We start from the raw sequence: 13,505 nt of genomic DNA on the forward strand, positions 1-13,505 counted from the left end.
GTGCAGTGTCATGATCATGGCTCACTGCAGCCTCTACCTCCCCAGTACGTGGCACCACAAGCATGCGCCGCCATGCCCAGCTAATTTATGTATTTATTTATTTATTTGGTAGAGTCAGGTTGCAGGGTGGTCTCCCTACATTGCCCAGGCTGGTCTTGAACTCCTGGGCTCAAGCAATACTCCTGCTTCGGCCTCCCAAAGTGCTGGGATTACAGGCATAAGCCACTGTCCCCAGCCACAAGTGGGTTTTTAAAGGGAAAAAAGGAAGTTAGTGGGCAGTTCCTAAATTGTTTACCAAGAATTGATATTGTTTCATTAAAATAACATAAGCCATGTAGGGAGCAGACAACGTTCTTTGTATCATAAATTCCAGGTGAGGGTCATACCCTGTAACTTGTGGTACCATTTTAGGAAATTTCTTAGCTGGTCTGGAAACCACAGGGAAGGAAAGAAAAATCTAAGTGGCTTTAAACGTTGGTGCGGCTGGCGTGACGGAAGCCTCACGATCACCCCTCTGGGCCTGACACGTTTTTTCGGACCTCGCACTCAGGCTCCGCTGAGCCCGTTTTCTTTCCCACTTCCCAGATTCAAACGTAAGCTTCAGGCTTGTGGAGGTCTGACCGGTGGTGTTTATCGAGGTATTGTCAGGACCGAGCATGGCGTGCTAGTTACCATCGTTGTCGTTATAAAAAATAATATGCACTCATTTGTATAATGATAACCGGTAGTGGCGTATTGTTATCAGATCTTGCTGGAAGGCCTTGGCAGTCCCGTGGCTCTGGGTAAAACCAGGTTGAGTGAACTGACGGGAACTCGTCCCGGTCCCGGGGCCTCAGTTTCCCCACTGTTTATGGACGATGAGCCGCTGTGGGGTTGAGCGTGGAGCAGCCGAAGGCGGGAAAGGCCGGGGAGTCCAGGACGCAGTGCAGAGACCGAGCCCGGGTCTTACCAGCCCGACCGCTCAGCGTCCGCGCGCCCTGCTGCCCCGCCGGGTGCTACACCCACAGCGGTTCCCCAGTTCCCTTCCGGCGTCCGCACTTATTCCCGTCCCGGATCTCGGGGAGGTCCTGGGCTTGCCCCAACCAAACCCGAGGTCACCGACTCAGGACGCCGCTCGCCAGAGAGGAGGCCCGATTCCCGTCCAGGCGAACTGCCCAGGCTGCACGGAACCAGATGCGGCGGCCCGGGTTTCCAGCCGGTGGCGGAGAGACTAGCACTTCCAGGGACTGGAGCATGCGCGCCGAGGCGTGCGGGAACGCGTGCGGGGTCTCTTCCGGGGTCATTTCCCGGGCCGGGTCCCTGCGGCGAGTGCGTCCCTGGTCTGGGCAGGCGCTGGTGCTGCGGGGGCGCAGGGCCGGGGAGGAGGCCAAGGTCTCGGGTGGCCGCCGGTCCAGACGCTGGACCGCAGCAGGATGGTGAAGGCGAAGGTCCCCACCTCCAAGCGCGCCCCGAGCAGCCCCGTGCCTAAGCCGGGTCCTGTGAAGACGCTCACTCGGAAGAAAAACAAGAAGAAAAAAGGATTTTGGAAGAGCAAGGCGCAGGAGGGAAGCAAGAGGCCGAGGAGCGGCCCAGGGGTTGTGGTCCGCCCTCCAAAGGCACCGGAAGACTTTTCTCAAAACTGGAAGGCTCTGCAAGAGGTGAGGCTTGAAGGGGCCTGGGCGGAGCCGGGGGAGGCCACGCGCGCTGCGCGGCTCCATCCCGCAGAACGCGACGGAGGGAAAGACTTGGGTGGCCCCCGAAAGGACCTGTGGAGGCACACTTGAATCGAAATATTGTAAACAGCCTTTCACAAGAAAAGGCACAGAGGATGTGCCTTTGAGACCCTGTTGAGGGAGGTCTCGAACTTGTTGGCATGAAAGAAATTGATGAAAGAATTATTGCAAGTCCAAAAAAAACCAAAGATAAACCCCTGTACCTTTTGCATAATGAACTAACTAGAATGGATTTTACAAAGGGAGATTTAGCTTAAAAGCCAGACGAACCACCCAGGGACAGTGAAAAGAACACCCTGGTGGCCGGGCGGGGTGGCTCACACCTGTAATCTCAGCACTTTGGGAGGCCGAGACAGGCAGACCACCTGAGGTCAGGAGTGCAAGACCAGCCTGGCCAACGTGGTAAAACCCCGTCTTTACTAAAAATACTAAAAAATTAGCTGGACGTGGTGATGCAAACCTGTAGTCTCAGCTACTCGGGAGGCTGAGGCAGGAGAATCGCTTGCACCCGGGAGGAGGAGGTGCAGTGAGCAGAGAATGCACCACTGCATTCCAGCCTGGGCGACAGAGCAAGACTCTGTCTCAGAAAAATAAAGAACACGTTGATCTGTGTAGCAAGACAGGGAGCAGATCCCTGGGCAGACTCGAAAAGCAAATAGCAGATATATGATAGGGAGGGTTCTAGCAATGCTTATGGTCTAGAAGTAAATACTAATTGAGCTCCTAAAATGTGCAGTCTGTCCTGTGTTCTCTTGCAAGCCCCAGAATAACGCTGTGAAGTGGATACTTTATCATATCTATTGTGCAGATGAGGATGTGGGCTTGAAAAGGTTAAATAGATCATTTGACGTCGCAGCTGGGAACCAGTCGGGTTGAGTCCATGCTTTTAAGGCTGTGGTGTACCTGCTGTCTCCCAAGTGGCCGGCACTTCTGTAGAGGTTGCTTGCTCTCTGCCAGACACTCTTTCACGTGCATCATTCATAGATTATTACCACATCCCTTGGAGTTAGCTACTGATAGAATCATAGCTCACTGCTGCCTGGAACTCCTGGGCTCCAGAGAGTCTCTTGCCTCGGCCTCCCAAGTAGCCCACGCCTGTAATCCCAGCATTTTGGGAGGCCCAGGCCGGAGGATCACTTGAGCTCAAGAGTTCAAGACCAGCTTGGGCAACATGGTGAGAGTCTGTCTCTAAATAAAAATTAAAAATAGTTTTTTTTTGTTTTTTTTTTTTAAGAAATGTGATCCCCAGTGTTGGAGATGGGGCCCTTAAGAGGTATTAGGTCATGAGGGCCGATCCCTCATGAATGACTTTATGCCCTCCTCTCAGTGATGAGTACATTCTCACTTTACCAGCTCATTCTGCTAGCTCTCTGCTGGGTGTAGTGGCTCACGCCTATAATCCCAGCACTTTGGGAGGCCAAGGCGGGTGGATTACAAGGTCAAGAGATCAAGACCGTCCTGGCCAACACAGTGAAAACCCATCTCTACTAAAAAACACAAAAATTAGCTGGGCATGGTGGCGCACACCTGTAGTCCCAGCTACTTGGGAAGCAGAGGCAGGAGAATCGCTTGAACCCATGAGGCAGAGGTTGCAGTGAGCCAGGATCATGCCACTGCACTCCAGCCCGGCAACAGAGCGAGACTCTGTCTCAGGTAAAAAAAAAAAAAAAAAAGTATGCATTATAATAAGATAAGCAAAGAACAACATTTCACCACAAGTGACTCAAGAGAATGAAAAAGCTTTTTCCAAACTGTTTGAAAATGAATTTCAGTGATGTGGATGGAAATTGTATATATGTGATTGGTGTATGTGTGTGTGTATATACATACATAAGTTTTTTCGATTTGCTGTGTGTAATTTCCACATTCAAATATAACATGTATTTTATCTTGGGTCCCAGTGGCTGCTGAAACAAAAATCTCAGGCCCCAGAAAAGCCTCTTGTCATCTCTCAGATGAGTTCCAAAAAGAAGCCCAAAATTATCCAGCAAAACAAAAAAGAGACCTCGCCTCAGGTGAATGGAGAGGAGATGCTGGCAGGAAAAGACCCCGAGGCCAGCGGGGGCTCTGGCCCTTCAGGGTCCACTGTGGACAAGAAGGCGCTAGTACCTCACACCAAGGCCAGCGGAGCAGAGCACAGTAAGAAAGGAACCAAGGAAAGGACAACTGGTGACACTGGTCCAGAACGAGGGGACATCAAGCATAAGAAGCGGAAAGCTAAGGAGGCAGACCCAGCCCCACCCACCGAGTAAGTGTGGGCAGCCTCACCACTGAGACTGAGGCCCAGCAACTTCACCAAGGCCCCTCTCCTTGCGGAGGCTGGGGGCCTCACTGCATTCTCTCTGTCACCTTACCCTGATATCATCTGTTCCTTTGTTTCCTAACTGTTCCTTGTTTTCCCTAGAGCGTGGGCATGATAAGGCAGGGCCTGTTTCATAGCCACAGCTGCATCTTCCAAGGGTTGAACAGAGCTCAGCATTTAGTGGGTGCAAGTCCGCATGTAGAGGAAAGTGTGCGGAAGCCAGATAGACCTGGGTATGAGACCTGTCCCTGCTTTCTCGCCAGTTGGGTGGTTTGGGGCAGGTTTCCGACATCCTCTGTGCCTGTTGTCATCATGTTGGCAGCACAAGGAGCTCGTGATGTTGGCACTCTTGGCTCAGTGCCTGGTGATTACTCAACCCTGTGATGGAGCCAGGAGTGGTGGCTGTTGCCTGTGGTCCCAGCTACTCGGGAGGCCAAGGTGGGAGGATCACTTGATCCTAAGAGGTGGAGGCTGCAGTGAGCCATGATTAATTACACTGCCGTCTCCAGCCCGGGCGTCAGAGTGAGACTCTCAAAAAAACAAAAAGATAAATCCTGTGCTGGCCACCCATGTGGGGTGGACCAGGAGTCAGTGGCCATGTGTGAATGGTTCAGCTGGAGGTGATGTGTTCATGAGTCACAGCTGGCTTCGTGTCGCCTGGGTATTGAGGACACAATCGCTGACAACTGAGCAATGAGCTGTTTGGGGGCCTCCCCGCATTGTGCTGGACAGGCTCTCTGAGAGAGAGAGTCCATCGAGGCGTGCCTGCTGCTCCCTCTTGAGGCTTATTGTCAAGTGCGGTGGACAGACTAGACTGCCATTGTTGCATGAGTGTGGTCAGGATAAATCCAGCGAGGAGAAGGTTTTGGGAGCATGGGACAAGTGGGGCCGGGAAGGGTTTTTCTAAGGAAATGACATTTAGCCTTAGCCCAAGAGACACACTCCGTAGCAGGTATCCTGTACCTGTGTGAGCATCTGAGTGTGGAGGGCAGGGCGTTCTGTTTCCAGCTTACAGGGGTTGATTGTGTCTGTGTTTCCGTTTCCTAATTGTTTGATGATGAACCTGCTGCTTTCATAATTAAAATGTTTGCACTCATTACCCCTGGGTGGCGGGTTATATGTTTCTGTCTTATATTTGCATTTGTCTGTGTCCCTAAATCTTGGATAATGAGTGTATTTTCTAATTGAAAAGAGATCAGGCTGGGCAGTGGCTCACGCCTGTAATCCCAGCTCTTTGGGAGGCTGAGGCGGGCGGATCACTTGAGCTCAAGACCAGCCTGGCCAACATGGCAAAACTCCATCTCTACTAAAAATAGAAAAAATTAGCCAGGCATGGTAGTGGGCGCCTGTAATCCCAGCTACTAGGGAGACTTGAGGCAGGAGAATCTCTTGAACCTGGGAGGTGAAGGTTGCAGTGAGCCGAGATTGCACCACTGCACTCCAGGTTGGGTGACCCAGCGAGACTCCATCTCAAAAAAAAAAAAAAAAGGAAAATGCCAAGATGATAAAAATAGTAGAAGCAGCAGGGCCAGCATCCAGGGTGTCTGGGGCTAGCCTGTGGGAGGGGCAGACTGTGCCCTCGCTCCACTCACCTGCACTGTCAGCGCCACAGCCCCACCCCACCAGTTGCACTGGCGTCTTCTGGTCATCACCGTGTCATCTTCGCCTTTTAGGGAAGACATCTGGTTTGACGACGTGGACCCGGTGGATATCGAAGCTGCCATAGGTCCAGAGGCAGCCAAGATAGCGAGGAAAAGGCTGGGTCTGAGCAGCGGCAGCGGCAGCCTCAGCCTCGTGAAAGAGCAGGCCTTCGGCGGGTATGCGGGGCTCGGGGAGCGGAGGCTGTTGTGGATGCTTAGGTGTAGCGGGTAGGGCTTCTTCAAGGAGCAGGATACTTTCCTCGCCTCCAGGTGAATGGGGCAAGCACCTCCCAGGATCCTGCCAAGAACCAGGACCGCACAGAGCTCAACATGCGGGTGCAAATGAGTGAGGGACAGAGAGCCTTTCTCTGCCAACACTTATTCCGTGGATCCCTGGGGCTCTGAACTGGAGCCCTGGGTCCTGCTGTGTTTATTAAACTGGAGCCTTTGGTTACCCTTCAGCCTGACGAGAGCCTTAGCCTTGGACTGTGAGATGGTGGGCGTGGGCCCCAAGGGGGAGGAGAGCGTGGCCGCCCGTGTGTCCATCGTGAACCAGTATGGGAAGTGCGTTTATGACAAATACATCAAGCCGACCGAGCCCGTGACGGACTATAGGACAGCGGTCAGTGGGATTCGGCCTGAGAACCTCAAGCAGGGTACGTCATCTGCAGCTCAGGAGCTTAGAAACGGTAGTAACGGGGTTCATTTTCTCCGTTTTGTTCTCTTTGCTGTCTGGGACCACTCACTGGAGCTAGTTTCGATGCGTCTTGTCTTCTGGGGTGATGGGTTTCAAAATACAAAAGGCATCCTTAGATGGCTTTTATGCTTCAGCGCCTCCTGTCCACTGACCTCAAGACCAGGCTGGTAGCCAGGCACGGTGGCTCACACCTGTAGTCCCAGCTACTCAGGAGGCTGAGGAGGGAGGATTGCTTGAACCCAGGAGTTCAAGTCCAGCCTGGACAAAATAGCGAGAGCTCATGTCTAATATATATGTGTATATGTTTTTGACATGGAGTTTCACTCTTGTTGCCCAGGCTGGAGTGCAGTGGTCTGATCTTGGCTCACCATAACCTCTGCCTTGTGGGTTCAAGCGATTCTCCTGCCTCAGCCTCCCCAGTAGCTGGGATTATAGGCATGTGCCACCATGCCGGGCTAATTTTGTATTAGTAGAGACAGGGTTCTCCATGGTGGTCAGGCTGGTCTTGAACGCCCAACCTCAGGTGATTTGCCCGCCTCAGCCTCCCAAAGTGCTGGAATTACAGGCATGAGCCACTGTGCCCAGCCTTCTAAAAATATTTTTTAAAATAGCTCCAGCGTCCCACGGGTGACCAGGAGAGTTCTTGAATTGCTTTGTATTTCGTGGCAGTAGGGGCTGAGGTGGAGTGTGTTAGAGGCCCTGGAAGGAGGCCGGCAGGGGTGAAGAGTGGGATAGGAGGAAGGTGGTTAAAAGGGGGTTAGATCATGGGATCTCACGGACCCTAGTGAGGATCTTGGGAATCCCTGGGAAGGTTATGAGCACTGAGAGGCCTGGTCTGGCTTAGGTTCTGGGAGGTTCCCTCTGGCTGTGGCATTGAGAACAGAGTGTAGGGCCATGAAGGTGATGCAATGCCAGATCCAGCTGGAGGCTGAGACTGTGTCTGGGATGAGAAGAGAGGGCATTCCAGGATGGCCTCAAGGCCGGGGACCTGAAGACTCTGGAGACCCTTAGGGATCGAGGCCATGTGGTCTCTTTTCTGTGCCCTTCTGGTCTTTGCACACTGCCTTAGTCCGCTTCGCTGATGCATGCAGCCACCAGGGCGGCCCTGCCACTCCTCAGAATGGCACACTGGACAGCCTCTCTGGGTCTGGTTCCTGGAAAGGAAGCTGGTCCCTCTTGGCTCGGGCCACCCTTGGTCTAATCATCCCTGTTCGTGAGCAGAGTCGTGAGGTGCAAGTGGGGTTGCAGGTGGGGTGGTCCCCAACAGCAGGCAGGCTGCCTCTAGAGCCCAGGGCTTCCCCGATGTTGTGGAGGCGGTCTTGTTTTTATTTCCATTTGGAAAACTGTCAGGCGCAAGCCCTGATTTGTAGTGATGATGTTGAATAGCAGAACTGTGCTGCCAGGCGGCTCTAGAAGTTCTCAGTGCTGCTCGGCATATGCTCTCCTCCACCATGAGCCCCCTTTGCAGACTGTTCGGAGCACTTTCTTCCTCTCCTCGGAGGTGGGCCTTGCAGCCAACCCTGCCAGGGGCCCACAGGGCACTTATCCCAGGTGTACAGGGAGGTGGGTGTCGTGGCTTCGAGTCACCCCTCCACAGGTGGCATTGCAGGCCTGACCATTTGTCTTAGGTGTTACCAGGGGTGGGAGCGGGACTGCCTCAGAGAATGATGGCGATGTGCGTGTTGCAAAAAACCACTTCTTTGTGTTATTTTCCAGGAGAAGGGCTTGAAGTTGTTCAGAAGGAAGTGGCAGAGATGCTGAAGGGCAGAGTTCTAGTGGGGCACGCTGTACATAACGATCTAAAGGTACTGGGCTCCCTCCTGGGGACTTGGCCTGCACCCCCCTCAACCCTGTGTATTACACTTATGGCCTTGTGCTGTCTGTGTTGTGGAGTTTTAAAAAAATATTTGGGTTTGTGCCCTGTGTTGGGAATACTTTAGTAATAACATGAGATACCACATGCCGAGTTCTTACTGTGTTTTAGGAGCCATGCGAGGCTCTTGTTTTGAGAGCCACAAGCGAAACTGGCATTCCCATACCAGAGCAGCTGGCATCCCCACCCTAATGAGAAATGACAGTGGCTGATAACCTCTTTTAACTAAAGGAAGGCCTCATGCCCAGTTGTCCCATCCGTGACCAGGGTCCCCCCCCCCCCCCCCGGAAACTAGTTTTTCCTGGCAGATGCCCTGTGGCCCGTGTTCAGGTCACACCTGCCTGAGCACCCTGGCCCTGGGAGCCTGCCTTCTTCCTGGCTTCCCCAGGAGAACCCCGCCTGGGGCAGACCCTGGTTCTTCAGATGCAAGCTGCAAATTCAGGCACCACCACTGTGGGAAACAAGTTCAAAGACATGTACAGACCCTGGGCAGGGAAAGCACCGTGGGTCAGGAGGGCAGCCCTCCATCCCTCGATCTCCCGAGGCAGGAACAAAAAGTCAAGCAGAGAGAGCACGAGTGGCAGCTGGCGGTATATTTACGGAGAACAGGGTGGAGTCACTTTGAGTTCATGGGCAAATGCCCAGGTGGTTGGTTTAAGGGATGCAGTGGGAACAGTGGGGAGGCCAGTCTGCTAGACAGAAGAGACACTTCCAAAGTTCTCCCCTCTGCCCACCATCTTGAGGCATTTGGGGCGTGAGGAACTTGAAGCCATTCAGAAGAAAGTGGCAGAGATGCTAATGCCCAGGGCAGTTTTTGCTGTGTTGCTCCGGTGAGGGCACAATAGAGACGTCTCGGGTTCAGTACAGATGCCGGAGCGTGACGGCACCACCGAGATCTCGGGTTCAGTACAGATGCCGGGGCGTGACGGCACCGCCGAGATCTCGGGTTCAGTACAGATGCCGGGGCGTGACGGCACCGCCGAGATCTCGGGTTCAGTACAGATGCCGGGGCGTGACGGCACCGCCGAGATCTCGGGTTCAGTACAGATGCCGGGGCGTGACGGCACCGCCGAGATCTCGGGTTCAGTACAGATGCCGGGGCGTGACGGCACCGCCGAGATCTCGGGTTCAGTACAGGAGCCGGGGCGTGACGGCACCGCCGAGATCTCGGGTTCAGTACAGGAGCCGGGGCGTGACGGCACCGCCGAGATCTCGGGTTCAGTACAGGAGCCGGGGCGTGACGGCACCGCCGAGATCTCGGGTTCAGTACAGGTGCTGCGGTGTGACGGCACCGCCGAGATGTCTCAAGTTCAGTACAGGTGCTGGAGGTGTTCGCGCTTGTTTATAGAGGGTAAGACTGAGATGAGAACCACCCGGGCAATGTCCTCTTCTGTGTGCTTGTTTTGTATCCCCTTAAAGACTGCCGCTGTGGTAACTTGTCCTTCCCTCCTAACTCTGGTTCCATCCCTGGTAACTTGTGCAACTCACGTTTAAGTCTTTCTTGAAGTCGATGCTAAGGATCATGCACAGTGGCTTATGCCTGAAATCCCAGCTCTTTGGGAGGCTGAGGCTGGAGGATTGCTTGAGGCCAGGAGTTGGAGACTAGCCTGAGCAACATAGGGAGACTCCATCTCGATAAAAACTTTAAAAATTAGCCAGGTGTGGTGGTGTGTGCCTGTAATCCCAGCTACTCAGGAGGCTGGGTTAGGAGGATCAGTTGAGCCCAGGAGGTGAAGGCTGCAATGAGCCATGATTACCTCATAGCACTGCAACCCTGGTGACAGAGTGAGACCTTATCAAAAAAAAGGGGAAAAAAAAAAGATTGCATGCTGAGATTGCGAGATGAGCTGTTAAAAATGTGTTATTTCCAATTTCCTGATGTGCAGAAGCAACTCAAAATACAAGTATATAGGAATAAGTTGGTTGCTGGTTAATTGTTGACTGTATTTCTCCTGCTTCCTTGATTTCAAGATTTTGTTTTTATTGTCTCTCTATTGGGCATCAGCTTACATCAGTGTGATAAATCTCCTTCTAGAGTCTAAATTTATGTCAATGCCTCATTTCTGTGTGTGTGTGATGTACTTGGATTCCCTACAAGATGTTACTTGCAGGCCAGGCATGGTGGCTCAATCCTGTAATCCCAGCACTTTGGGAGGCCAGGACGGGTGAATCACCTCAGGTTATGAGTTCGAGACCAGCCTGGCCAACATGGTGAAACCCCATCTCTACTAAAAAATACAAAAGTTAGCTGGGCATGGTGGCAGGCGCTTGTAACTACTCAGGAGGCTGAGGCAGGAGAATCAAACCCAGGAGGCAGAGGTTGCAGTGAGCCAAGATAGAGCCATTGCACTTGTCTGGGTGACAGAGAAGACTCTGTCTCCAAAAAAAAAAAAAAAAAAAAAAGATGTTACTTGCAAAAAAGTGGGGTGTTCTGCTACAAACCGAAAATGAAAATAATGATCATTGTATTTTCTTTTTCTAGGTACTGTTTCTTGATCATCCAAAAAAGAAGATTCGGGACACACAGAAGTATAAACCTTTCAAGAGTCAAGTAAAGGTACTTAAAATGAGGGTGTCTCAAGATACCGTGTTTCTGTTTTGCTGGCGACTTTACTGTCGTTTCTGGTCACTGGTGGCTGCCTTACAATAGAGTTTTGCTAATTATTGGCCTTAAAAATGATTGCATATTTCCACTCTAACCTCTGAAACAGGGCTGCCGACTAAGGAGTATCTGCTCCAGAGGGGCCAAGAGCAGAGCCATCTTTTTTTTTTTTTGAGACAGCGTCTTGCTCTGTCACCCAGGCTGGAGGAGTGCAATGGCACGATCTCAGCTCACTCTAACCGCTGCCTCCCAGGCTCAAGCAGTCCTCCCACCTTAGCCTCCCAAGTGTCTCAGACTGCAGGCATATGCCACTACCCCTGGCTAATTTTTGTATTTTTTTGTAGCGATAGGATCTTGCTGTGTTGCCCTGGCTGGTCTTAAACTCCTGGCTCAAGTGATCCTCCCCTGGCCCTCTCCCTTTATTGGCTGATAGGGGTATATCACCAGCCCATCATGCTAAAAAAAGAGGTTGCAGCTTGTAGCTGCCACCCTAAGTGTCACGAGCGCCTCTGCTGAGAGGCAAACTGTAGGTCAGTTGGGTGGCAGTTCAGTAGCCAACCCCTCCCTGGTTGGTGGGGTGACCCTGTGTAGGCAGAGACTGCAGAGGCCCCCACCCGCCTCCTCCCCCTTTGCAGAGTGGAAGGCCATCTCTGAGACTACTTTCAGAGAAGATCCTGGGGATCCGGATCCAGCAGGCGGAGCACTGTTCGGTGAGTGTGTCCTGGGGAGTCCTCGGGGTTTGGGGCTGTTTTTCACCTGGAACCAGGCGTAAGCCACCTGACGCAGATGTGGGGGAGGTGGGGCCTGGGCACCTGCTTTTCCTATGAGGCTGTTGGTCCCCCAAAAAAATGGCAGAGCAGAGTTACGGAATTTTGATCAAATTCTGAATATGCACATTTACCCAATTCACACAACACAAAAGAACTACCACATTCTCGTTATTTGGAGAAAAAGTCGCCAGATAATTACAAAGCTCTTCTTCCCCTGCCCCTGCCCCACCCCCGCCCCCACCCCGCCCTGACTAGTCCTGCCAGCAGCCAGCCCTGCCTCGGTGGAGCAGTCGCCACCTGCAGCGTGGCCTCAGCCTTTGGACGGTTTTTGCCCGTCTGCGTGGTCCTTGTGCCCCTGTGCCCAGCACCAAGCCTGCCATCACCCTGCATTCAGAGACCTAAAAAGGCCGCGTGCTTGTTGCTTCTCCTCTTGGGGTTTCCCTTTCTTCTGGGAGGAGTGTCTGAGTCACAGAAATGTGGGGACCATCAGGTCATTGCTCCCTCTGCTTCTTGTGTGTCCTCCCTCCCCGTCCTGGGGACATCTGGCAGCCAGGTCCACGTCTCACTCAGCACATCCCTAGCAGAGTGGCTGGGCTTGGTCATTGCAGGGCTGACTGTGGGCTGTGGCTGTGCCTTGTCACCTGCTGGGATGTTTCTTGTCGTCTAGATTGAGGATGCCCAGGCAGCAATGAGACTGTACATCATGGTGAAGAAGGAGTGGGAGAGCATGGCCCGAGACAGGCATCCCCTGCTGAGCGCTCCAGACCACTGCAGTGACAATGCCTAGCAGCCCTGCCCTCTGCTGCTTCCACTCTCCTACAGAGGCAGTGTGACCAGTCACAGGGACGGATCACATCTCCCCAGAGTGGCAACTTCAGAATCACACAGAAGGGCATGGTGTGGGTGCTGCTGAGAGCATGCTCCTCCCTCTTGACTTTGTGGTCTGAGACCTGGTCTTACTGTCCATGTGTGTTTGGGGCCAGATGGTGGAAGCCAGGATGTGGGCAGCAGGGACTGCCGTGGGCACACCTGGCCACCCTTTACTGACTGCTGACCCCAAGGCGAGGCAGGGATGGGACGTGTGGGTCGCCAGCCTGTACTATGCCAGCACCACGCATCTTTGGTGACTCACCCCGGGTGCTCAGCACCTTCCTCTTGGGGAGCCACATTTCCTCCTTTGTCTTAGGGGACATAACAAGATCAGCCGGACTTGAGGAACCCACAACAGGTGTCTGCAGGCAGCTCCTGAGATACAGCTGGCCAGTACAGCAGTTGTCACATTAGGGGTGTCCTGTGGCCATTGGCCCAGGGATGGCTGGCAGGTCACCCAGCAGAGGCTTCTCCCCATAGCACAAGGTCATGCGGCTCCATTGCCTGGGCACAGTGACCGCGGTTGTTCCTGCAGGCCGGCAGATAGGCTGACTGTGGGCCGTTTCAGCTGGAGAAGCTAGGTGGCACAGCCGGTGGCTTTCTTGGCTAGGCTCCAGTTAGAGCCTTCCCAGGAACTAGAGTCAGGAACAGCCAGTGGCACTGACAAGGAGACGGAGTCCAGGGCATTACTGGGGCGCCTGACAGCAGGACAGAAAAGGTGCAGACGCCGGGGATGTGATTTAAAATAAATGCAGATGTTTACTTTGAATGGAGCCTGTGGAGGCTCAGTGTCATCTGTCATCTAGAATGGTCTGGAAGGACTGCCATGTCCGGACTGCTGCCCCCTGACCCAGCCAGGGGCGAGGTTTACAGAGACTGCAGAATTAAGTATGCCACTGGTCAGTCACAGACTTTTGCCAGAGATGATTATAGTGGAAACTGGCCTTGGGCCTCTTTATTAGTCCCCTGAGAGAAGTGTGAGGTGCGCATGCCGGGCCCGGGCGACCCTTCCCCCAACCTAAGGGAAACAGTGGCCCAC

The 13,505-nt window shown here is 53.3% G+C and overlaps 1 protein-coding gene across 1 annotated transcript; it reads left to right on the forward strand.

Moving 5' to 3' along the window:
* The first annotated feature begins 1,256 nt into the window (after positions 1–1,256).
* On the forward strand, positions 1,257–13,240 carry REXO4 (REX4 homolog, 3'-5' exonuclease). The gene is made up of 8 exons (XM_039461228.2): positions 1,257–1,637; positions 3,614–3,960; positions 5,688–5,831; positions 6,117–6,310; positions 8,068–8,156; positions 10,707–10,781; positions 11,462–11,536; positions 12,264–13,240. Exons 1-8 carry the CDS (start codon positions 1,413–1,415, stop codon positions 12,381–12,383), a joined length of 1,269 nt encoding a protein of 422 aa, XP_039317162.1. The 5' UTR covers positions 1,257–1,412; the 3' UTR covers positions 12,384–13,240.
* Positions 13,241–13,505: the final 265 nt, after the last annotated feature.

This window comes from Saimiri boliviensis, chromosome 2 (assembly GCF_048565385.1).
Source record: "Saimiri boliviensis isolate mSaiBol1 chromosome 2, mSaiBol1.pri, whole genome shotgun sequence".
In the NCBI taxonomy this organism is placed as follows: Eukaryota; Metazoa; Chordata; class Mammalia; order Primates; family Cebidae; genus Saimiri; species Saimiri boliviensis.